This window comes from Doryrhamphus excisus, linkage group LG2, assembly GCF_037039965.1.
Source record: "Doryrhamphus excisus strain RoL-2023G ecotype Guam linkage group LG2, RoL_Dexc_Guam_v1.1, whole genome shotgun sequence".
In the NCBI taxonomy this organism is placed as follows: Eukaryota; Metazoa; Chordata; class Actinopteri; order Syngnathiformes; family Syngnathidae; genus Doryrhamphus; species Doryrhamphus excisus.
In genome coordinates this window covers 23,348,858-23,373,847 of record NC_136358.1, presented here as the reverse complement: position 1 = coordinate 23,373,847, position 24,990 = coordinate 23,348,858, and the positions used below count along the sequence as shown (strand labels likewise).

At 38.4% G+C, this 24,990-nt stretch overlaps 1 protein-coding gene across 1 annotated transcript in view; it reads left to right on the top strand.

The window, feature by feature from the left end:
• The first annotated feature begins 1,620 nt into the window (after positions 1-1,620).
• myo15b (myosin XVB) overlaps positions 1,621-24,990 on the top strand; it is a 59,864-nt gene continuing 36,494 nt past the window's right edge. Inside the window, exons 1-23 of the mRNA XM_078789167.1 lie at positions 1,621-3,709; positions 3,778-3,954; positions 4,930-4,994; positions 5,075-5,138; positions 7,917-8,026; positions 8,094-8,168; positions 9,699-9,792; positions 9,870-9,973; positions 12,515-12,578; positions 14,343-14,456; positions 14,525-14,686; positions 14,750-14,863; positions 14,931-14,989; positions 15,115-15,238; positions 15,334-15,429; positions 16,410-16,541; positions 18,334-18,459; positions 18,525-18,602; positions 18,718-18,866; positions 20,623-20,668; positions 20,749-20,873; positions 23,431-23,545; positions 23,888-24,063. Coding sequence (XP_078645293.1) covers positions 1,871-3,709; positions 3,778-3,954; positions 4,930-4,994; positions 5,075-5,138; positions 7,917-8,026; positions 8,094-8,168; positions 9,699-9,792; positions 9,870-9,973; positions 12,515-12,578; positions 14,343-14,456; positions 14,525-14,686; positions 14,750-14,863; positions 14,931-14,989; positions 15,115-15,238; positions 15,334-15,429; positions 16,410-16,541; positions 18,334-18,459; positions 18,525-18,602; positions 18,718-18,866; positions 20,623-20,668; positions 20,749-20,873; positions 23,431-23,545; positions 23,888-24,063 — 4,208 coding nt within the window. The 5' untranslated portion in view covers positions 1,621-1,870. The remainder of the gene's footprint in view (positions 3,710-3,777; positions 3,955-4,929; positions 4,995-5,074; positions 5,139-7,916; positions 8,027-8,093; positions 8,169-9,698; positions 9,793-9,869; positions 9,974-12,514; positions 12,579-14,342; positions 14,457-14,524; positions 14,687-14,749; positions 14,864-14,930; positions 14,990-15,114; positions 15,239-15,333; positions 15,430-16,409; positions 16,542-18,333; positions 18,460-18,524; positions 18,603-18,717; positions 18,867-20,622; positions 20,669-20,748; positions 20,874-23,430; positions 23,546-23,887; positions 24,064-24,990) is intronic.

Genomic DNA, 24,990 nt, shown 5'->3' with positions numbered 1-24,990 from the left:
CAAGTTGAAGTTGAAAACCAGAAAGTTGAAACTGAAAAAGTCTGCTTATAAAAAAAAAAATAGCATAAAATGTTTTTAATATGTCTTAATGTCAAGATTGTACCATGCCCAAATTGACAAAATAATTTCAATTTCAGCTCAAAAAAGCAATTAGAGTTGGACAAAATATGAAAAAGATTATTTTCCAAACATGACACACAGATTTTGTTTTTTATAATAATGTTTCAGTGGTTTGACTTTACTCTTGTACTTTTTCTGCAAACTAATTTTCCAAAACTTTGTTGTTTTTCATAATATCACGTCTTTAATTTGTCTTTCTTCCACTAAAGTGACGTTTTTCTCTCATAATATTCCAATATTCCACTTTTTCTCACGTTACATGTTAATGGTAATAGTTTAATTTTATTTGAACATGCATCAGATTACAATTGAGTGCATCCCATAATCAGTTCACAGTTCCACATGTCCAAAAGGAGTAGGAAGAAGCAAAGCTTATTAAATCCTACCCCTCCATCTGGTACTTTTACAATCAGTAACTGTTACATTTGTTCACTTCCTGCTTTCCTAATATAGTTGAGGTGTTTTTTTATTTATTTTTTGTCATGTACCGAAGTACGAGGTGATATGACCATAAAATGACTTAATGGGTACCATAGCAACTGTCAATATAGTGATATATATAGCACATCATGACTGGTTCAAGACTCTTCATCCTTGTATTTACATTTGTTCACTTCCTGCTTTCCTAATATAGTTAACCTTTTTTTGTTAATCACGTACATTTTTACATGACATTTTTTTCTTAATATTTAGAATCTTAACTCTTGCAAAATTACTGCTGAATTGTCCCTGATGTGCTTTTATTTTTATTTTTATTTTTATTTTTATTTTTAGAATGTAATTTGGGCACCCCAACAACATCGATATTTAATAGATCCTCCTTTAGCAGAAATAAATGTTTCCGATAGCTTCCAATGAGGGTCTGGATTCTGGTTGAAGGTATTTTGGACCATTCGTCTTTCCAAAATATCTCCGGTTGAGTCAGGTTTGATGGTTTCCAAGCATGGATAGCCTGCTTGAAATCACACCACAGATTTTCAATGAGCTCAACAAACTCATTTGGTGTTCCAATATTTAGTGTTAAAGATATTCAAATCAATACAACCACAAGGGTGCCCAAGTTTAGGCATCCATCACTGTGTTGGTCTTCTATATGAATGTTACAATGTTACAAAGGAACATCTTGAAAATGACCAGGGGTGCCCAAACCTTTTCATAGCACTGTAAAGTCAAACTCCAAAGGAGCTGAATTAGTGAAGAGCCCGTCAACACCCGCGACCCCCCCCCATGATGAAATCTCCCTCGGTGCATTGTTCATCCCTGCAAGCAGGACTTCTCACCTTTCCTCCAAAGCATTCAGCAACAGACCGTATGAAAGCAGCAGAAATGTAAGACCTGCCAAATACATGTGAATTATTCAAAGGCTTTGTGCTGGTCTTCTGACATTGGACTATACTGTGCACACTTTTCTTATGAGAAGAATCCATACATACATTTGCTGCATGCAAGCCAACGCACGATGTGACTTTGACAACTCCTTCTTGAAGACGAGCCCAGCTATGCCTGGTTTCACCCAGGAAGCCTGGTAAGATAAGATACCCCCCGCCCAGGAGCTTTAGACTGGTCTCCGGATAGACTTTAATTGCTATCGGATTCCAAGTGAAGATGACAATATCACCGCTTTTCATCCAGCAAATTAAATCTCTTATTGACCGTTTCCTTTTTTCATCATTTGTGTTCAGATGCTTCTCTTGTAATGCTAATCAGCATTCCATCATACAAATGAAAACTGCAATCATTTCTTCGAGGGATGTCATCGGCAAAGCCACGAGGTCAGCAGATGGATGCCAAAAAAGGAAATGACAGGACTAAAAGTGATCGCCATGACAAAAGAAACATATCCAACCTGAAAGACAACACACCTGGGAGAAACCGTAGTGTTGAAAAACCGAGGATGAACAGAGCGTTCCTCTCCAAGACCCACTTGAAGAAGACCGAGACGGATACACAAAGCCAGGAATCGGAGAGTGACCTCAGAAAGTCCCAAGAGGCAACAGAGGAGGAAAGCGATGTGAAAGGGGAAGAAGACGCTGAGGAGGAGCTTATTGGGAGCAGTGAGGAAGAAAGGACCGGCAGCAATTCATCTGCTGAGCAGACGAGACAGGAGCCTGACCAAGAACGTTCAGAGGGATCGGTATCTACAAAGGACTCTCAGGTCCGACCACTTTCATCCGGCAAAAGAGGATCCAACCTAGCGATCCGAGAAGCGAATCAAGACGAGGAAACGAACCAGGACCCATTTGGGAAACCAAAAGTTGATAAAACCAGGAGACGCATACCACAACCTCCTGAACACATCCAAGAGCGGAAATACAAGATGTTCGGAAAAAGAAAAGCGGATAGACGGACAGAAAAGGAAAAAGAAAAAAAGCACATGTTAGCGAAAGAATCCCCAAAAAGAGAAAAGCAAGAATCGAGGAATAAAAAAAAGCGAGAAAAACACCAAAAACGTTCCTTTCCTTTGGAGAAAACTGCTGAAGATGAGCAAGAACATGAGACTGAACCAACGTTGACCAAAGCCATGAAATGCCACGGCAACGTCACGCTTCTAAAAGACAGACGTCAGGACTTCAAATGCATGTTCAAACCCCAAGCAGTCAAAGTGGACGACTCGCACAGTTCACTAGTGGGCAATGAGATCAAAGACTCTTTTCTACACAAGAAACTTCTCCAAACTGGTGAAGGAACCCCAAAGGAACCCGTGGCAACACAAGGAAAGTGTGTGGCAGCTTTGTGTAGAGTCTCTTGCTGGTTTCACAAGAAAAGGCCCAGAAGAGACTCCAAGAAAATGTCGTTTTGGTCGAAAGTCATTGGTGTTTCGCGATGGCTCTCGTTTCCATCCATTAAACGAAAATGGAGAAGAACAAGGTCCAAAGAAAACCTCCTCACAAAGTGGACAACAAAGAAAGTTGTCACTGAAGCTAACAAAAGCCAGTCTTCTCCTAAGGACAGAAGATCAGAAGACGTCCATGAAGTACCTGAGAAGAAAGAGGTAGAGGCAAGATATGCTGTCGTCCTACCGAGGATGAACAAAACTGAAAAAACAGATGAACTCCCCGGAACTTCTACGCAAGCAAGCACCTCAGAAGCTGAAGGAGAAGCCACAGTCTCTGAGGAAAAAACATCCAAACCCCCTTCAAAACCAGGTCCGCGGTCTGTGCTCCCCATCAAAGCAGATCCCAAACAGGTCTTGCGAGGGCAGCCCCAATCAGGTGGAAGCAATGGTCCCGGTCTTGGTGCATCATCACATGACACGGCCACCCTCGGTCATCACAATGGAGTCAGTGTGCTCCAGGCAGTCAGAGGGAAGCTGGACCCTTCTCAGATCAATCTGACCAAGATGTCCTTGTCAGGGGGGAAGATAGGTGCTGCAAAGAACCAAGGAACCAAGGCCAAGGAACCAGAACAGGTTGAAGATGCTGCGCCCAAGTCGACCACTCTGCCCCTTTCGCACGGTTTACAAGGTTCTTCTTCGTATGAAGAAGAAGCAGACATGGAGGTGGCTCACCTGATGAGAGAAGCTCTTCACTGGGCTGGGAACTCGAACATGAGTGGTGGCCCAAAGGTATGTTTAGGATGTATTTCCATGGTTTTTAGACTGCGTTCAGGTACTGCGTCTTTGGCCTCGTTGTGAAGTTAACGGATTGGTCTGCCCAGGACTGGTTGAATGTTGAAGACCTGCTGCCTCACCAAACAGTGGAGAAGCTAACCAAACATGTAGTTTGTGAGCATGGGCAACAGGCCGGGAGTCTTGCAGCTCACACGGAGAGGCGCCTCTGGGAATCAGATGATCATATCCAGGAAATGCTGGAGAGTCGACTTGTCAGCACACAGGTAACCCGGCCAGGAGAAGAAACATTGATTTTTCTTTTATGCGTTACACATACATACAGAATAAAATATCACTGTGATGATCACATTTCCAACTGACAATAAACACAACATTCTTGAATATGTATACACAGTACGATACAACCCCTTCAGGGCCGACCATTTAGACTGAATATTGTGTTCTATGGCTATGGAACCGACCAATAGGAAGATTACATTGTTTCTACCTTTTTCCGTTCATTAATAATCAGCAATAGAACATAAGTAAGTTTCAGGAAAATATCAGTTCCCAACTAAAAAAAAACAGCTTTTTGTGAAAAGATACTGTACATTTCAAGCATAAAATTCACTTTCACACCAATATGTTTTGCTTTTGTGGCAGCTCAAATATCATAAAACATATAACACAACACAAAAATTAGCTTCTATTACAGCAAAATATTTTATTGACAAATATATCACCATGAACTGTTTCACGTTTTCACATTTGGAACTAAACTGTGAGTGTGTATGCGTTAAAATTTTTTCTCGAATGCATAACCTTCTTCTCTCACTTCCTCCTTGCAGTAAATTCATCTTTGGGAGTGAGTATTTGGGTTTAAAAACGTATACATACTATACATATGTACATACATACACATGTAATGGTAATGGTTTAATTTCATTTGAACATGCATCAGATTACAATTGAATGCATCCCATAATCAGTTCACAGTTCCACATGTCCAAAAGGAGTAGGAAGAAGCAAAGCTTATTAAATCCTACCCCTCCATCTGGTACTTTTACAATCAGTAACTGTTACATTTGTTCACTTCCTGCTTTCCATAATACAGTTTTTAAGGGCTTTTCTCAGACAATATGGCTGGGATTGATGAGTTGATGTGTAAAACTGAATTTAAATGTCTTTTAATGACTGTGGAAGGCTTTTATGGGCTTTAAACTATCAAAAATATTTTTTTTTTATGGGCGTGCCCACAGGTAATGATGCAGGGCAGCAAAAAGCCTTTGGAGTTGGATCAAGTAGAGGATCTGTCCCAGCTACAGTAAGTTGGTACACACACACACACATAGTATGTAACACTGACTGTGTACTATATGTGTACTGTATGTGTACTGTTCTTAGAGAGGTGTGTGACAGCTCAGTGCTTCTGAACCTAAAGAAGAGGTTTGATCGGGACTGTGTTTATGTAAGTTTCTTCATTTAACTTGAATTATTTCTTCTCATACATACTATTGATACCATTTGATTCATGGATGCATTATTTTATTAAAAAAAAAAATATATATATATATACTTTTCCCACACTGTTCAACGGTCCATGAACACACCATCCAACTTTTTCCCACAGTGCAAAGATATACTATACTGTATTTCCCCCCTTTTTTTAACCTGATATTTGGTTCCAAATGCTGATACTACGTGGGGATGCGTAAAGGTAAGAGTTATCGAGTACTAATCTGCATATTTCTTTGTTGGATTTGTGTACAACCTCAAGTTAATTCATGCTAGCACACAGTGAAGTACTGTATGATCTTCTCCCTGCAAAACAAACTCCAGGCTCGTACTGGTGGATGGTGGTTTTGTTTTCGGCCCTTTGTATTGAGTTGTGGACTCCTGTAGAGCAGCTACACACAACACACAAAGCTTTATAGTTCTTCCAGAATCTGCACCTATTCATTTGTATTTCTTTGGATTTCGTGGGTCGCGTCAAAACTGTCTGTTTGAAAGTATTCCACCCATGGCCCGCCTCCAGGCACGCCCACTGTGCTGTGGTTGGCCACACTCCCGCGTGCATAGAAACACTTTGGAGTTGATAATAAACGGTGATTTATCTTTTTATAATGTCTGCTTTTAACATACAGCCATATGTGTTGGATCCCGAATCTTATTCTCAAGAAAGAGGTCATTTCAAGAAGTAGCTTTTGCATTTTAGTTAGGTTTTCTACAACATCGCTAACCGAATGTGGCTGCTAATTATGGAAGGAAACGGCTATTAGCAACCCCGCTCCCTGTATGCACACTCTATAATGCTACACAGACAAGCGTAGTTCGGACACTGACTGATTGTTACTTACAGTTTTCTCGATCTAGACGACCAAGTAACTTTGGAAAGACGTTGGCGAGTCCAACTGCATACTGGCCTATGTTCACTAAACAGTCCATCGTGAAATGCCGTTGACAGGTTAAAATGCATTTCTTTTGCTGGTAGGGAATCAAACTCCAACCACTTGTGGCTGATGGTGGCGTCTTTAGGAATTGTAAACAAATGTGACTTTGCTAGCAAGTAAACAGAGGAGCAGGGCCCTTATCTGGCTTACACACACGCCCATATAAGGAAGTCTGCCCCTGTGTGACATCACAAAGGGGCAGTTTTACCACGCCTTTTAAAACAGAGAGTTTGAGCCATCCCAAACTTTTTTCAGGACTCACTTCCAAATGCGGAAACATCATTATCTGAAACATTAGCATGGTTTAACGCCAGAATACAACATTCAAACTACATTTATAGGCCAGAAAAGTAGAAAAAGATCCACTTCAAGAGACAGAATGTCTACCGGTTGCTAGTCCTGTGATACCTGGTGCGATCCAGGAGGCTTCCATCGGTGCAACCGTATCGCTTACTTGTCAAATCGGATATCCGGTTGCATCGGTTTTGTTGTTCACAATAAAACCTGAGTGACAACCGCAGTACCCCACCTTTGGGAACGTCCTGAGCAGCGTCAAACTTCAAAGTATGCTTTTGGTCTCTCAGCCAGGATTCATCATCACTCATCGCTGGTGCAGTAAAAACTCTCTGAAAACATAATAGATAAATACAATGTATATTTGAGCTTAACCGCTATGTTGCTTTATCTACTTACTAGAACGTCAGACTTTGGGGCTCTTCAGCATTAAACACCCTCAGAATGTCAATGTCATTAGGTTCAAGTGATCAGAGCACAATGTTTTTCACTATTTACCTCCTGATGGTTTGTTGTTTGTTGAAAAAGAGTTAGCAATAGCAAAAAAAATATATGCTACCTGTTATTTTCCCATGCTAAAACGATGAGCCAATTCAAGAAACAATACAAGCAGTTGATGTTTGCTAAATACAAGGATGAAGAGTCTTGAACCAGTCATGATGTGCTATATATATCACTATATTGACACTTACTATGGTACACATTATGTCATTGGATGCTCATATCACCTCATACTTTGGTACGTGACAAAAATAAAATTAAAAATATATAAAAATTAACTTAAACTATATTAGGAAAGCAGGAAGTGAACAAATGTAACAGTTACTGATTGTAAAAGTACCAGATGAGTGTATGTCAAGGTCTGACCGCAAGGACACCTACTTTCCTCCAATGGCGTCTCTTTATGGTGTTCCTGGTTATCATCATCACAACCCAGAACTGAGTAAAGGACTGCTTCAGGCGCTTGTAGTACTTCCTGGGAATCGCGAGAGGACAGACACGTACTGGACAAAGTCACTTGGAGACGGATCCAAACTAATCAAACGTCCACATGAGTTCTGACCTCCTTCTGATAGCTAAAAACAATTTGTTTTGTGACCTGTTGTATCTGAGCCTACTGAAATACAAAGTATTTTAAGTAATAAGTAATACAAAGTAAACGGTATAGGTACTGGTTATATATATCACTATATGGACAGTTACTATGGTACACATAATGTCATTGTATGGTCATATCACCTCGTACTTCTGTACGGGCCAAAAAAAAAAATGTATTATGGAAAGCAGGAAGTGAACAAATGTAACAGTTACTGATTGTAAAAGTACCAGATGGAGGGGTAGGATTTAATAAGCTTTGCTTCTTCCTACTCCTTTTGGACATGTGGAACTGTGAACTGATTATGGGATGCACTCAATTGTAATCTGATGCATGTTCAAATGAAATTAAACCATTACCAAAAAATAAAGTATATTGTACCAATATTGTTTTTCCATGTTCTCAGACCTACATCGGAAACATGCTGCTCTCCATCAACCCCTACAAGCCACTGAATATCTACTCGGAGGAACTGAGACAGAAATACCAGGGCAGAGAGCAACAACGAAACCCCCCGTGAGCTTTTTTTTTTCACAAAACAATCATCTTGAAAGCCTCTTGTTCCCATTCCTGTCTCTTTAAGGCACGTGTATGCGATTGCTGACGATGCCTTCAGACAATCTCAGGCATCCACACAGGAGCAGTGCATTATCATAAGGTACCCACACTTTAAACATAAAATATTATTTTTTTAACACTGGGAAAATATGAAGTAGAACAGTGTTTTTCAACCTTTTTTGAGCCACGGCACATTTTTTACATTGGAAAAATCTTGTGGCACACCACTAACCAAAAATGTTACAAATTGTCACCACGACCTCACACGTGCATCAATAAGTCTATCGGAGGAACAAGGCAGGTGTTGCCACACGGACCAATATTACATTGCTCTGCCAGTCTTTACACCACAGACACTCCACAGTAGCCATCTTTACATGACCACTTTTTCTCTTTCTGAATGACCTTTCGGGAAACAATGATATCCATGGAAAGGAATATTCCAATCTCCTGTCTACATGTGCCGTGAAAATCAACCAGAATAGTAAATAGGGCATGCCCAGTAAAATGTAAACATCAACATCACGTGATACCGGCTTCTTTAAGTTTTTCTTTCACTTGTTGGAATAACTCCATATTGCCAGTTTTTCATCTGTCCAGTCTTGAAATTTAGTTTGAATCAAAAACAAACTTTGCTTAGTCCAATGCCGATTGCTGGCCTCCATTTTTAAAACTGAAGAACGTCTGGATCTGCGTGTTACGTCATATCTGAGCATGCGCTGAAAGAACGCACCCGGGATTAATTTAAACAGGAAAAGATCACATTCAATCTTGCTAATATTTTATAATTAAACTCAGGACATGTTTTATATAGATATATATTTTCTTTTTTAAATAAAACTGCACTTGTGAATGGCGTATAGAAGGGTTTAGATTCTGTTCCACAGATGGTGGTAATGCATACGAAAGCTGCTCGCCAACCACCAATAAATAACAGAAGAAGAAAAACACCACAAAGAAGAACGCAGTCTAACAACTTTCCGTTTGAGCGGGTACAAGATACCTCAATCGGATTGGGGAAGGAATATTCCATCCCTGTTCAATTCTTTCCGTTTGAGCAAATAAACCAAATGCAATTGGAATATTTGGGTCCATGTATACTATTGACATAATGGCTATTGCCATAATATTTGCAAATGATGATTAATAAATGTTAATTATAAAAAGTGATATTGGATAATTCCTCACGGCACACCTGGCGGTTTCTCAATGTACACTAGTGTGCCGCGGCACAGTGGTTGAAAATCACTGAAGTAGAACAATGAAGAAGCATCTATGGGAACTTCAACCTTCTTCAACTTTAGCTTTGGCAGTTATTCTGTATGAGATGTGTCCGAAACGCTCCAGGACTCTGTTGATGGGATGGCGTTTTGTAATGTAAGGGGCGTGGTCCACTACCGATGGTTGCCGCAGGGGCAGAAAATCAACAGGCACAATAACGCGTCCACTCAGTTCCCGGGCCAGCAAACCATCACCATACTGGAACAACGTTCCTCCTCAGTTTGGATTTGAAATATAACCTCATGTGACACCCGTTCTGGAACTTTTCTGACACAGCTCAGTGTGTGGTCATCAGAACGCCAATCAAACTCAATAAGATGCCACAGTCCGATTCTTACTGAACTTGTAGTGGTCAAAGCGGAGCAGGAAAAACGGAAGCAACCAAGCTGGTGGTCCATTACATTACTACAACGTATCAGGACCCAAGCTTCAACCTGCGTCAGGTATTTTACTGTCAAATTATTCAACCATATTCTCAACCAAATGATATTATAGCTGAATTTCCCTTCTTCACCGCGAGCCGATGGAGGTTTTCACCATTCTGGAGAGTTTTGGGAATGCTAAAACCAGCCTGAACAATAACTCGAGCCGCTTTGGGAAGTACCTTCACGTTCATATTCTCAGGTAAGACCAACCAATCAAACTCACGTCCTGTTGGTTTGTTGATGATTTCATGCGCTCTATGTTCCAAAACCTCCTCTCAATGGCGAAATAACATGAATAGACCCAAAAGTGCTGGAGCCTATCCCAGCTGTCTTCGGGCGAGAGGCAGGTTACACCCTGGACTGGTCGCCAGCCAATCACAGGACACATATAGACAAACAACCATTCACACTCACATTCATACCTATGGACAATTTGGAGTGGCCAATTAACCTAGCATGTTTTTGGAATGTGGGAGGAAACCGGAGTACCCGGAGAAAACCCACGCATGCATGGGGAGAACATGCAAACTCCACACAGAGATGGTGGAATCGAACTTGGGTCTCCTAGATGTGTGGCCTGAACGCTAACCACTTGACCGCTGTGCAACCTGAACATTGAAATATTCAAGAAAAAATTGGCTATTGGAAGTTGTATATTCTTTCATTTTCTACCGCTTATCGTCACAAGGGTCGCGGGGGGTGCTGGAGCCTATGCCAGCTGTCTTCAGGCGAGAGGCAGGGTACACCCTGGACTGGTGGCCAGCCAATCACAGGGCACATATAGACAAACAACCATTCACACTCACATTCATACCTATGGACAATTTGGAGTCGCTAATTAACCTAGCATGTTTTTGGAATGTGGGAGGAAACCGGAGTACCCGGAGAAAACCCACGCATGCACAGGGAGAACATGCAAACTCCACACAGAGATGGCCGAGGGTGGAATTGAACCCTGGTCTCCTAGCTGTGAGGTCTGCGCGCTAACCACTAGACCGCCGTGCCGCCCTAAAATGTTGTTATATCTACTAAATTTTTTTTTTTTTTTTACAATGCAATCTGTAATTGAGGACCCTCGGTACACCGTATTGTATTTAAAACTTACAGTTACACAACATCACGTACTGTCAAAGCATCTTCCTGCTGGAAAATGTTACTTGAATTGACTTGTGAGGCAGCGCCCTCTGCTGGATTCATAGCTGAAGCATTGGCCTAATGGCTATTCTGCATGGATTACCGTCGCCTCGATGAAGCCACGACGGTCCTAATGACATTTCTTCCAGGTTCCTTGACCTGCAGAACGAGCACCAGAACCACGGCCCGAGACCACATATTCTATCTGCTTTCAGAGTGATGCCATTCGGGCTTTGCAATGCAATCTTCTAGCATGCTGGACAACCTGAGGGATAAACGAAGAGAGGAAGTTGAGGGTTGTTAAATTCGCAAATGTAATAACTGCCCACAAACGTAATACAAATCTGCAGCTTTGAATGTAATAATCCTGCAAATGTAATAAATTTCCCACAAAACGTAATAAAAATTGCCTACTGCAAATGTAATACTGAATTTCAATTTGAATTTATTTCGAATTTGCTTCATTGGTGTAAATATCATAATTACAAAGCACCAAGAATCAATTCAGAATCAGATTGCATTGTACTGTTAAACTGTTAAAATACAGTATATTATTGTATGTGTGGTTTTGTGTGTATATGGGGAACAAATAATCAAAATAATTAATAAAATATAATAATAGTAATAATAATTTTATTAAAACAATTGCAATTATCACAATTATGTTATCTTTTTTTAATTTAAAATACATTATAATTTAATAATTAAAGATTTCTTTGATGTATTCAAATGATACTCTTTGAATAATATTTTTTCCACACAAAAAAGAAAAAAAATAATTATCTTGTTAAAATCCTGAAATTGACATCTCCACCTTATCCCTCATTAAAAGAACAAACAACAACAAAGATCATTATTTTGTCTCATATTACATTTGTGGGAAGTTATTACATTTACAGATTTTCACTTTCCCACATATGTCATAATTTCCTGCAAATGTAATACTTATTACATTTGCAGGAAATAATATTATAAATAATACTGTAAAACTGAATTTCCTGCAAAGGTAATAGTTATTTCAGTATTATTTATAGTATTATTTCCTGCAAATGTAATAATACTGACTTACTATTACATTTGCAGGAAATAATACTATAAATAATACTGAAATAATACTGACTTACATACTGTAATACTGAATTTCCTGCAAAGGTAATAGTTATTTCAGTATTATTTATAGTATTATTTCCTGCAAATGTAATAATACTGACTTACACACTGTAATACTGAATTTCCTGCAAATGTAATAATACTGACTTACACACTGTAATACTGAATTTCAGTATTATGTTTGCAGTAGGCAAATTTTATTACGTTTGTGGGAAATTTATTACATTTGTGGGATTATCACATTCAAAGCTGCGTCAAGTAGTTAGTATTACGTTTGTTGCTTCTACATCAGAAGAGAACGGAAAGCGTCAAGTAAACAGGAGGATTTGGACGGGAGGAGCGAGCTGGCGTAGTGTACAGTACAGTGGCGCCTTGACGCACCAGCATAATCCAGGTTTTTTTACATTTTTCCGTGACGCTTACTGGCTCTTCGCGGGCGGTCTTGGAATGTCGAGCTGCTGTAATGTGATGTTGAAACTGTTTCTTTTCTTGGCAGTGGTGTTGTTGTGGGGACCTCCTTGTCCAAGTATCTCCTTGAAAAATCCAGGATTGTTTTCCAGGTGAGAAGACTGAATACACCGTGAGTGCAGGATGACATGTCTGACATTGGTAATGGTAATGGTTTGATTTCATTTGAACATGCATCAGATTACAATTGAATGCATCCCATAATCAGTTCACAGTTCCACATGTCCAAAAGGAGTAGGAAGAAGCAAAGCTTATTAAATCCTACCCCTCCATCTAGTACTTTTACAATCAGTAACTGTTGCATTTGTTCACTTCCTGCTTTCCATAATACAGTTTGAGGTATTTTTTTATTTTTTAATAATGTATCTCGTACCGAAGTACAAGGTGATATGACCATCCAATGACATAATGGGTACCATAGTACCTAGTAGCCTATTATTATTACTGTCATCATTATTCTTCTTCTGATTATTACTACTACTACTAGTAGCCTGCTTATTGGCTTGCTTATTAGCCTGCTTTTGCCCTATTATAGAAAATGTGTCAATTTTTTTTTGTAAAAAAAAAAAATCTATAAAAAAAAATTAAAAATCAATAAAAACCATCAAATTATTTAGGCTAGTATTAGCTTGCTTATTGGCTTGCTTATTTGCCTGCTTTTGCCCTATTATATGAAATTTGTCAGATATTTGTTTGTACAAAAAAAATTTAAAAAATCAATAAATGTCAAATTATTTGGGGGGCTTAAGAACATTTTAGGGGGTTAGGGAGTGATTATTACTACTACTAGTAGGCTAGTATTAGCCTGCTTATTAGCCTGTTTTTGCCCTATTATATGAAATTTGTCAGATATTTGTTTGTACAAAAATCTTTTAAAAATCAATAAAAAATAAAAAAAATCAATAAAAAATATCAAATTATTTGGGGTGCTTAAAAAATTTTAGGGGGTTAGGGGGTGATTATTAGTACTACTAGTAGGCTAGTATTAGCCTGCTTATTGGCCTGTTTTTGCCCTATTATATGAAATTTGTCAGATATTTGTTTGTACAAAAATCTTTTAAAAATCAATAAAAAATAAAAAAAACAAATAAAAAATATCAAATTATTTGGGGTGCTTAAAACATTTTAGGGGGTTAGGGGGTGATTATTAGTACTACTAGTAGGCTAGTATTAGCCTGCTTATTAGCCTGTTTTTGCCCTATTATATGAAATTTATCAGATATTTGTTTGTACAAAAATCTTTTAAAAATCAATAAAAAAAATTAAAAAAATCAATAAAAAATATCAAATTATTTGGGGTGCTTAAAAAATTTTAGGGGGTTAGGGGGTGATTATTACTACTACTAGTAGGCTAGTATTAGCCTGCTTTTTGGCTTGCTTATTAGCCTGCTTTTGCCCTATTATATGAAATTTGTCAGATATTTTTATTTGTAAAAAAAAAAAAAAATTGCTGCGCTTCCGATTATCATAGTTTCTGGACTACAGAACGGTGAAAAATTATTGCCGCAGTCGTCAGTCGTTGCAATTTCCCTACCCATTTATGTAACAAACCAAAGATTAATTTATCCCGTAATTAATCCTTACAACCACACAACATTTCGTCAACATTGCAGGGTTTGTCAAGGAAAAAAAACTTGCAAATATATAGATTTCAGTGTCTCTGCAAGCAAGATACACGACAATTAGCTTCCATAAAGGAAGGGACGGAGTCCATAGCAGCTACTGAGGATACTACTACTGAGGATACTACTACTGAGTGACAACCGCTACTACTCTATTGTTATTCTCCGCAGTCAGTTGAGGTACTGCACCGGCATCAAATTCTAAATCCCAATTCATTTGGTTTCCTTGTTCAGGCCATCGGGGAGAGGAACTACCATGTTTTCTATGAGCTTTTGGCAGGTATGACCGAGTGGAACAAGCAAGACCTGTACCTTCAGGGACCCGAGACTTACTACTACCTCAACCAAGTACTACCATAAGCCTTTGTGCCATGTTTTTTTGGCAGTACATGTACTCGATGTGTCTGCATACCTAGGGTGGTGCATGCGAGTTGAAGGGCAAGCGGGACAGACAAGACTTCCAGTCGTTAGTTCGATGCTTTGACAAAATCGGTCTCAGTGCTGACCAGACCTTCACCGTATGGGCCATACTTTCTTCTATTCTACAGCTGGGCAACATCTGCTTCAGTTCACATGAGGTATGTCCTATCTTAGAACATTGGACGGACATCAGTTCCAAACATCGGTCATTGTGCTTTCAGAGTGAGTCGTTTGAGGTGGCTCGCATCTACAGCGAGTCCGAAGCCAGGAGGATCAGCTCGTTGCTTCAGATATCTTATGAAGCGTTGCAGACCATCATAACACACCGAATCACAGTCAGTCAGTCAGTCCACCTCTGGTATTGTTCAGATGTATCTGTTGATTCCGCCATCTTGTCCACAGGAGACAACCTACGACAGGATATACTGCCCCCTATCGGTGGAGAGTGCCATAGAATCCAGGTAAGATTGAAGAGTTTTATGACCGAACTCCTCACCTTCGTCTCTCAAGTTGTGTTCCCAGACTCTCCATCTGGTTTCCACCAAGATCTTATCATAATGGTTGAGTTTTCTCGTCTGTCTTGCAGAGATTCCATCGCCAAAGCCTTGTATTCTGTGTTATTTGACTGGCTGTTAGACCAGATCAATAACTGGCTGAATCCCACAGAAATGGACAGCACCGTGGGCATCGTGGACATTTACGGCTTTGAAGTAAATATTTATCGCCTTTCAACATCCATAATTCAAAATGTCATGTCAATTATTAGGATATATGAAGTGTCATTCATACACAATTTCCTGTGCAGGACCTTGGGATCAACAGCTTTGAACAGTTGTGTATCAATTTTGCCAATGAGCACCTGCAGCACTTTGTCAATCGCACCGTGATCACTCAAGAGCAGGTGAGTATGAATAAATCATATTTTGGTAATGGTTTTATTTCATTTGAATATGCATCAGATTACAATCGAATGCATCACATAATCAGTTCACAGTTCCACATGTCCAAAAGGAGTAGGAAGAAGCAAAGCTTATTAAATCCTACCCCTCCATCTGGTACTTTTACAATCAGTAACTGTTACATTTGTTCACTTCCTGCTTTCCATAATACAGTTTAATGTTTTGTTGTTGTTTTTTTTAATAATGTACCTCGTACCGAAGTATGAGGCGATATGACCAACCAATGACATAATGGGTACCGTAGTAAGTGTCAATATTGTCAGATTTTTTTTTTTTTTTTTTGAAAAAACAAATTGCTGCGCTTCTGATTATCATAATTTCTGGACTACAGAACGGTGAAAACTTATTGCCGCAGTCATCAGTCGTAAGTTGCAATTAGGAAGAAGCAAAGCTTATTAAATCCTACCCCTCCATCTGGTACTTTTACAATCAGTAACTGTTACATTTGTTCACTTCCTGCTTTCCTAATATAGTTTAATTTTTTTTTTTTTTTTTTTTTTTTTTTTGGTCACGTACCGAAGTACAAGGTTGATATTCGAAGGGTTTATGAAATTTAATGCTTGGGAGTTTGCTCAACCAGTCGACGTTTTACTGCGACTCCTGGACTACCCGTTATCTTCGGTATTCTAGATAGTTCCACATGGGTTCCTCATGGGTTCAAACTTGATCCTTTTTTCGAGTATCATTTCAAATTCAGGTGTTGTATCGGTGTATTGGATCCCTGCTTCACTTCCAACTTTCGGGCCGTTCTGTGGGAACTTTGCATGTTCTCTAAATACTCCGCTTTTCCCAACAAACAAGTTCTGGACCTCAGTTTCTGCCCGCTGCTCTTCTGGGATGGGTTCATTGCAGAGAAGAAATTTCCACGTCCAAATAACCATCTTGATGAATATCACACGAGTGATTATTTCTTTCTGTGTAGGATGAGTATACTGCCGAACAGATCCGGTGGTACCCAGTGGGGCTGAAGGACTTCAATCCCTGTCTGGAGCTAATCTCCTCCAGGCCATACGGCATCTTCCGCATACTCGATGACCAGACCTGCCTCCCTCAAGTACGCGAATACACGTTCTAGATCCGTACTCTACATAGTTTCTTTGTGTCATGGTTGTTCATTGGGTGATGGTTCCGGTCAACGATAGCCCTCGAAGTTCATACTCATGCAATCCAGTTCCATTCGCAAGACCCGTACCTCCAGGAATTCTGGGAACCCGTTAGTGTTTGTGTTTAGCTCACCCTGTGGTCTGTGTTCAACACGTCTTGGACCGCAGGGGCGTCACTAGGTTCTGAGGACGGTGGGGGGGTGGACAGGATATGAATGAATGTAGTAGACATTCAAAAAATCCAAAAAACAAATAAGGAACAAGAACCAGGATATAACTTTCCCACTTTTGGACAGATTTAGTAGAGATACTCAATTGTTTTAGGCTACCATTAGTTACTGATAGTAGTAGTAGTAGTAGTAGTAGGAGTAAGCTAAATTATTTAGGCTAGTATTAGCCTGCTTATTGGCTACTACTACTAGTAGGCTAGTATTAGCCTGCTGATTGGCTTGCTTATTAGCCTGCTTTTGCTCTAATATATGAAATTTGTCAGATATTTATTTTGTACAAAAAAAAATCAATAAATTTTTAAAAATCAATAAAAAATATCAAATTCAGGGGGGCTTAAGAACATTTGAGGGGGTTAGAGGGTGATTATTACTACTACTAGTAGGCTAGTATTAGCCTGCTTATTGGCTTGCTGATTAGCCTACTTTTGCCCTATTATATGAAATTTGTCAGATATTTTTTTGTACAAAAAAATCGATAAAAAATATCAAATTATTCAGGGGGGCTTAAGAACATTTTAGGGGGTTTGGGGGTGATTATTACTACTACTAGTAGGCTAGTATTAGCCTGCTTATTTGCCTGCTTTTGCCCTATTATATGAAATTTGTCAGATATTTATTTTGTACAAAAAAAATCGATAAAAAAAAAAATCAATAAAAAATATCAAATTATTCAGGGGGCTTAAGAACATTTTAGGGGTTTGGGGGTGATTATTAGTACTATTAGTAGGCTAGTAGCAGCCTGCTTATTGGCTTGCTTATTAGCCTGCTTTTGCCCTATTATATAAAATTTTTAAATTTTTTTTGTAAAAAAAAATCTATAAATTATTTTTTAAAATCAATTACAAAAATATAAAATTATTTAGTCTAATATTAGCTTTCTTATTGGCTTGCTTATTCGCCTGCTTTTGCCCTATTCTGTCAGATATTTGTTTGTACAAAAAAAATTAAAAATCAATAAAAAATATTACATTATTTGGGGGGCTTAAGAACATTTGAGGGGGTTAGGGGGTGATTATTACTACTACTAGTAGGCTCGTTTTAGCCTGCTTTTGCTCTATTATATGAAATTTGTCAGATATTGTTTTTTTGTAAAAAAAAAATCTATTAAAAAAAATTAAAAATCAATACAAAATATCAAATTATTTAGGCTAGTATTAGCCTGCTAACTGGCTTGCTTATTAGCCTGATTTTGCCCTATTATATGAAATTTGTCAGATATTTTTTTTGTAAAAAAAAATCTATATATTTTTTTAAAAATCAATACAAAATATCAAATTGTTTAGGCTAGTATTAGCCTGCTTATTGGCTTACTTATTCACCTGCTTTTGCCCTATTATATGAAATTTGTCAGAGATTTTTTTTGTTTAAAAAAATCTCTGACAATTTTTTGTTAAAAAAAAAAATCTATAAAAAATCAAAAAAAAATCTATAAAAAATATCAAATTATTTAAGGGAGTTTAGGCCTAATGACACCACTGTTGGACTGCAAGGTTTGATAGTTTTATCTCCACAGGCCACCGATCACACCTTCCTCCAGAAGTGCCACTACCACCATGGAAACAGTCCTTACTATGCCAAGCCCACAAAGCCTGTGCCAGCATTTACCATCTACCACTACGCTGGGACAGTCACCTACCAGGTACGAGTCAACCTGCAATAAATATGCGGTTCTCGGGCTTTTCTAAAAGTATTTCCTTTTCTCAGGTCCACAATTTTCTTAATAAGAACCACGACCAATTCAAAACAGAAGTGGTGGAACTTTTTGCCAGCAGTCATTTAAAGGTGAAACAACTGGATTGGCTATTTAGTCAATGGGATTAATCATATTTCAAAATTACCTGTGAACGGCAATAGTAATGATGATTTTTTTCCTCCTTGGTACGTGGCTGCCTATCAGATGGTGTCGGAGCTGTTCGGAAAGGTTAAGACCAAATACGTGCAACAAAGAGAGTTAGACTGGAGAAGGAAAGGTTTTCACCAGCAGTCATCAACCGCCGCATCGCATTTCCTACATTCCCTCACGGAACTCACCAACCGCTTGGAAAGGTACCACATTGTAGTCTTCGGCGGTGTTGTGAAATCTCCAGGACAGCCTTTGGCCATCTTGGGTTTGGGGCGCTAAACAGGTCTGGTGTCAGTTTCTGCCGGGTCGCTTCAAAGTACTTTTCTTCAAATTAATATTGAAATCTTGTCATTTAATCTCATACATTGTCTCGTCCAGGGGCGTCACTAGGTTCTGAGGACGGGGGGGCTTAGCATCCAGGAGCCTACTTTTGCCCTAATATATGAAATTTGTCAGAGATTTTTTTGTAAAAAATATAAAAAAAATCGATAAATTAAAAAAAACAATAATAATATCAAATTATTTAGGGGGGCTTAAGAACATTTTGGGGGATTAGGGGATGATATTACTACTACTAGTAAGCTAGTATTAGGCTGCTTATTGGCTTGCTTATAAGCCTGCTTTTGCCATAATCTTTGAAATTTGTTTTTTTTTTTTGTAAAAAAAAAAATCAATAAAAAAATTTTAAAAGATCAAATTTTTTAGGGGGTGATATTACTACTACTAGTACGCTAGTATTAGGCTGCTTATTGACTTGCTTATTAGCCTGCTTTTGCCCTAATATAGGAAATTTGTCAGAGATTTTTTTTTGTTAAAAAAAAAATCAATAAAGAATTTAAAAAATAAATAAAAAATATCAAATTATTTAGGGGGGCTTAGGAACATTTTAGGGGGTTAGGGAGTGATATTACTACTACTAGTAAGTAAGTATTAGGCTGCTTATTGGCTTGCTTATTAGCCTGCTTTTGCCCTATTATAGAAAATTTGTCAGATTTTTTTTGGTTGTAAAAATAAATAAATAAAAAATCAATAAAAAATATCAAATTATTTAGGGGGACTTAAGAACATTTTAGGGGGGTCTGAAGCCCCCCTAAAATAGGCCTAATGACGCCACTGGGTTTAAGTCTGCATATGAATTTAATACAAAAATTTCAGGGGAAAGTTGAACAAAAATGAGAAGGAAGTATCCAAAGTATAAAAATACATAAAACCAACGATAAAGCCAGGCTAGTATTGGCTTGCTTATTTGCCTGCTTTTGCCCTATTATATAAAATTTGTCAAATTTTTTGGGGGAAAAAAAAATCTATAAAAAGAACATCAAATTATTTAGGCTAGCATTAGCTTGCTTATTGGCTTGCTTATTTGCCTGCTTTTGCCCTATTATATGAAATTTGTCAGATATTTGTTTGTACAAAAAAAATAAAAAAATCAAAAATTAAAAAAAAATCAATAATTATCAAATTATTTGGGGGGCTTTTTAGAGATATTTTTTAGTTAAAAAAAATCAATAATTTTTTAAAAATCAATAAAAAATATGAAATTATTTAGGGGGACTTAAGAACATTTTAGGGGTGGCTGAAGCCCCCCTAAAAATTTGCGTCTTACAAATACACTTACGAACCGCGTGCACAATTACCATTGGCATCTGCAAAGCTATGAAGACTTGGTATTATTTGCAGATGATGCCAGTGCCTTTTGTTATGGGAGAAAAAAAAAACACAACAGGAAGACAGGAAGTGAACAAATGTAACAGTAACGGACTGTAAAAGTACCAGATGGAGGGGTAGGATTTAATAAGCTTTGCTTCTTCCTACTCCTTTTGGACATGTGGAACTGTGAACTGATTATATGACGCATTCCATAGTAACCTGATCAAATAAAACTAAACCATTACGATTACTGCAGTAGTGCCTTCAGGCTAAATCATTTCTTGATAATGTGTTTGTGTGTTTCTATAGATGTCGAACCCTTTTCATCCATTGTCTCAAGCCAAACTACAGTAAGGTAACAGTTGGTATTGAAGACGATTAACCCAAGTATGGAAATGTCTGCCATTCTGAATTCATGCTTCTGTCTTTTATTAGCTTCCTGGGATGTTTGATGTGGATTATGTGTCAGCCCAGCTTAAGCAGACTGGGATGTTGGAGGCCATCCATGTTCGGAAAGAGGGTTATCCTATACGCCTCTTGTACGGCTACTTCCTTGAGAGGTACGGTCTACGGTCTTGTTAGGGGAAGACAGTGGTCATTCCAAATGCTTCTCTGGTGTTATAATGACATAACTACTAGGGATGACTGAGTATAACACTATCTGGATCTGGATCTGGATCTGTATCCGTACACAGAGTGGCTGTGGAATAACTGGGTGTGGTTTAACCGGAAATGAGCGCAGCCTTAAAGCTGTACACAAAAATGCATGTATCCGTCTCATCCCTAATACCTACCATAAAAGTACACCCTTTATTTCTAAAATCACAATTATTAAAATTTAATACCAGAAAAGTCATTCATTGCTGTCTTCATTTTCCTCCTGCACACTAAAACCACCAAAGTCGACGTCTTCAGTGTCAGAATTGAACAGCCTCATAATTCCTTCATCACACACTTTATCACACTTTATTTTTGGCCTTGTGAGACTTATACTCCGGAGCGACTTATAGTCCAGAAAATACGGTAATCTATATACTGTATTTTCCGGACTATAAGTCGCACTTTTTTCATAGGTTGGCTGTTTCTGCGACTTATTGTTCTTATTTATATTTTGTGTAGCTGAATAACCATTGTGTTAGCATATCTTACACCTATTCAGCCTGTTCTCTATTCTTTTATTGTTAGAACTTGCCTTCCAAGAGGACGTAATGTCTGTTTTGGTCAAGTAGTTTGGAAAATAAATTGCCCGCAAAAAATGCCACTTATACTCCAGTGCGACTTATGTATGTTTTTTGCAACCGAATTATGCATTTTTGGCCTTGTGAGACTTATACTTCAGTGCGACCTATGTATGTTTTTTTTATACATAATTATGCATTTTTGGCCTTGTGAGACTTATACTCCAGTGCGACTTATGTATGTTTTTTGCAACCTAATTATGCATTTTTTGCATTGTGCGACTTATACTCCAGTGCGACTTATGTATGTTTTTTGCAACCTAATTATGCATTTTCGGCATTGTGCGACTTATACTCCAGTGCGACTTATGTATGTTTTTTGCAACCTAATTATGTATTTTGGCCTTGTGAGACTTATACTCCAGTGCGACTTATGTATGTTTTTTATACCTAATTATGCATTTTTGGCATTGTGCGACTTATACTCCAGTGCGACCTATGTATGTTTTTTTATACATAATTATGCATTTTTGGCCTTGTGAGACTTATACTCCAGTGCGACTTATGTATGTTTTTTGCAACCTAATTATGCATTTTTGGCCCTGTGAGACTTATACTCCAGTGCAACTTATGTATGTTTTTTGCAACCTAATTATGCATTTTTGGCATTGTGAAACTTATACTCCAGTGCGACTTATGTATGTTTTTTGCAACCTAATTATGCATTTTTGGCATTGTGCGACTTATACTCCAGTGCGACTTATGTATGTTTTTTGCAACCTAATTATGCATTTTTGGCCATGTGAGACTTATACTCCAGTACGTCTTATGTATGTTTTTTATACCTAATTATGCATTTTTGGCCTTGTGAGACTTATACTCCAGTGCGACTTATGTATGTTTTTTGCAACCTAATTATGCATTTTCGGCATTGTGCGACTTATACTCCAGTGCGACTTATGTATGTTTTTTGCAACCTAATTATGCATTTTGGCCTTGTGAGACTTATACTCCAGTGCAACTTATGTATGTTTTTTGCAACCTAATTAGGAATTTTTGGCATTGTGCGACTTATACTCCAGTGCGACTTATGTATGTTTTTTGCAACCTAATTATGCATTTTTGGCATTGTGCGACTTATACTCCAGTGCGACTTATGTATGTTTTTTGCAACCTAATTATGCATTTTTGGCCATGTGAGACTTATACTCCAGTACGACTTATGTATGTTTTTTGCAACCTAATTATGTATTTTTGGCCTTCTGAGACTTAAAACTCCAGTGCGACTTATGTATGTTTTTTGCAACCTAATTATGCATTTTTGGCATTGTGCGACTTACAGTATACTCCAGTGTGACTTATGTATGTTTTTTATACCTAATTATGCATTTTTGGCCTTGTGAGACTTATACTCCAGTACGACTTATGTATGTTTTTTATACCTAATTATGCATTTTTGGCCTTGTGAGACTTGTACTCCAGTGCGACTTATGTATGTTTTTTGCAACCTAATTATACATTTTTGGCCTTGTGAGACTTATACTCCAGTGCGACTTATGTATGTTTTTTGCAACCTAATTATGCATTTTTTGGCCTTGTGAGACTTATACTCCAGTGCGACTTATGTATGTTTTTTTCAAACTAATTATGCATTTTTTGGCCTTGTGAGACTTATACTCCAGTGCGACTTATGTTTGTTTTTTTCTACCTAATTATGCATTTTTGGCATTGTGCGACTTATACTCCGGAGCGACTTACAGTCCAGAAAATACATTAATTGCTCGGATAAGGGGAAGAGTGGCATTAAATAAGAACTGCTTCTTCCTACTCCTTTTCGGACATGTTGAATTGTGTGAGTGGTATTCTTTCATGGAACCATTCTTAGCCTGAATGAATCACGAGGAGTAACTCCATTGTAGCTGGTGTTTGTATTTGGCAGGTACGGCGTCTTCTCCACCCAGCACTCCAGTCATGTGACAGACCGAGACCATGCACTGACTCTTTTGGATTTGCTCGGGGCGGAAGAGGGGCAATACCAGCTGGGACTGACAAAGGTGTTATGTTTCAATATGTCATCTCTGAACTAAAAACGTCTACACTACAACATCACTTGGAGAAGTTTATGATCAATATTGACATCATGTGACTTAAGTGTTTTTCCCAAGTGTTTTTCCTAAGTCTCTATTATAACTTCCTTCCTTATCTTTTCATGTGGTTTGGCTGTACACACCCTTACTTTAGCTCAGCCGTTTCCAGGTTTGGACTTTAGCCTCTCTCTATAAGACAGTGAACCGCTGCTTTCTCTCAGTCCCACAACACCCACTAATGGTGTTCTGCCTCTTTACATTCAGTATGTTCATGTTCAGTATGCATTCATGCTTCCCGGTGTGCTGTAGGTGTTTCTGAAGGAACTCCTGTACCGGCAGCTGGAGGAGAAGTGGAATAGCACTCAGACATGGGCCGCAGTCACCATCCAGCGGAACATCAGAGGTTTTCTGTGCAGGAGAAATTTCAAGTTCTTCAAGCAGAAAGCTATCATCATCCAGAGCCATATCCGAGGACATCAAACCAGGTGTCGCTTCTACAAACAATATGAAATCATAGCGCTCGCCCATCTTGTCACTTTGGCTTCAAAACAAACACAACATAGCGAACACATACACTCGTTCAGTGCTAAATAAAACATGATAATGAAGGAGATGCTTCATCGTGGATGTGAATGCCATAGTCCTTTGGGGCCCCGAAGGATTTCTTTGAACCATTCTTTTTACAGGATGGAATAGTTTTCATTAAACGCTTCTTGGGATGATAATTGATGACCAATACTCGCACGATGGAAAAGTGGAAGGAGCTCCATGCCAATGGAAGAATTTGGGAAAAGTCTTTTGGATGCACGCCTAAAGACCTGCAGATGCAGGTTCCAAGTTTGACCTTGTCCAGGATGCTGTCCAACATGGTGGTGGTAACATCATCTTCTGGTGATGTTTAGCTACCAGTGGTACTGGAGCATTGCACTGACAACCACTTTTAAATCCAAATTCCTCCAATCCATCTCAGATGAATAAATCTGACTATAGTCATGGGTTACGGATCTGGGTTAGTTCAATCAATCCTTATGGTGAATATGTTTTTACAAAAAAAAAGTAATACACTCAAATAACCTACAGTGGTTGCCCGAGTCACTGCATGCTTTGGTTTATTGATATAACATTGAAACACATTTTCCTATTTGAGTGTAGCAAAAGAATGGTTGAAGTAAATCCTTCCAAGCCCCAAAAGACGAGGTCTTCATGTTTATGACGACTAAAACACCTGTCAAATTTAAAGTGTGGAAACATGGGGTAATAACTATAAAAGCAATCTTCACTCGCTAAATGTACTGCAAAAAAGGTCAGTAAGGATAATTCATAATGCCGCCTACAGAGAACATACTAACTCCTTATTTCTAAAATCACAAATACTTCAACTTGCTGATATAGTTCATCTTCAAACAGCTAAA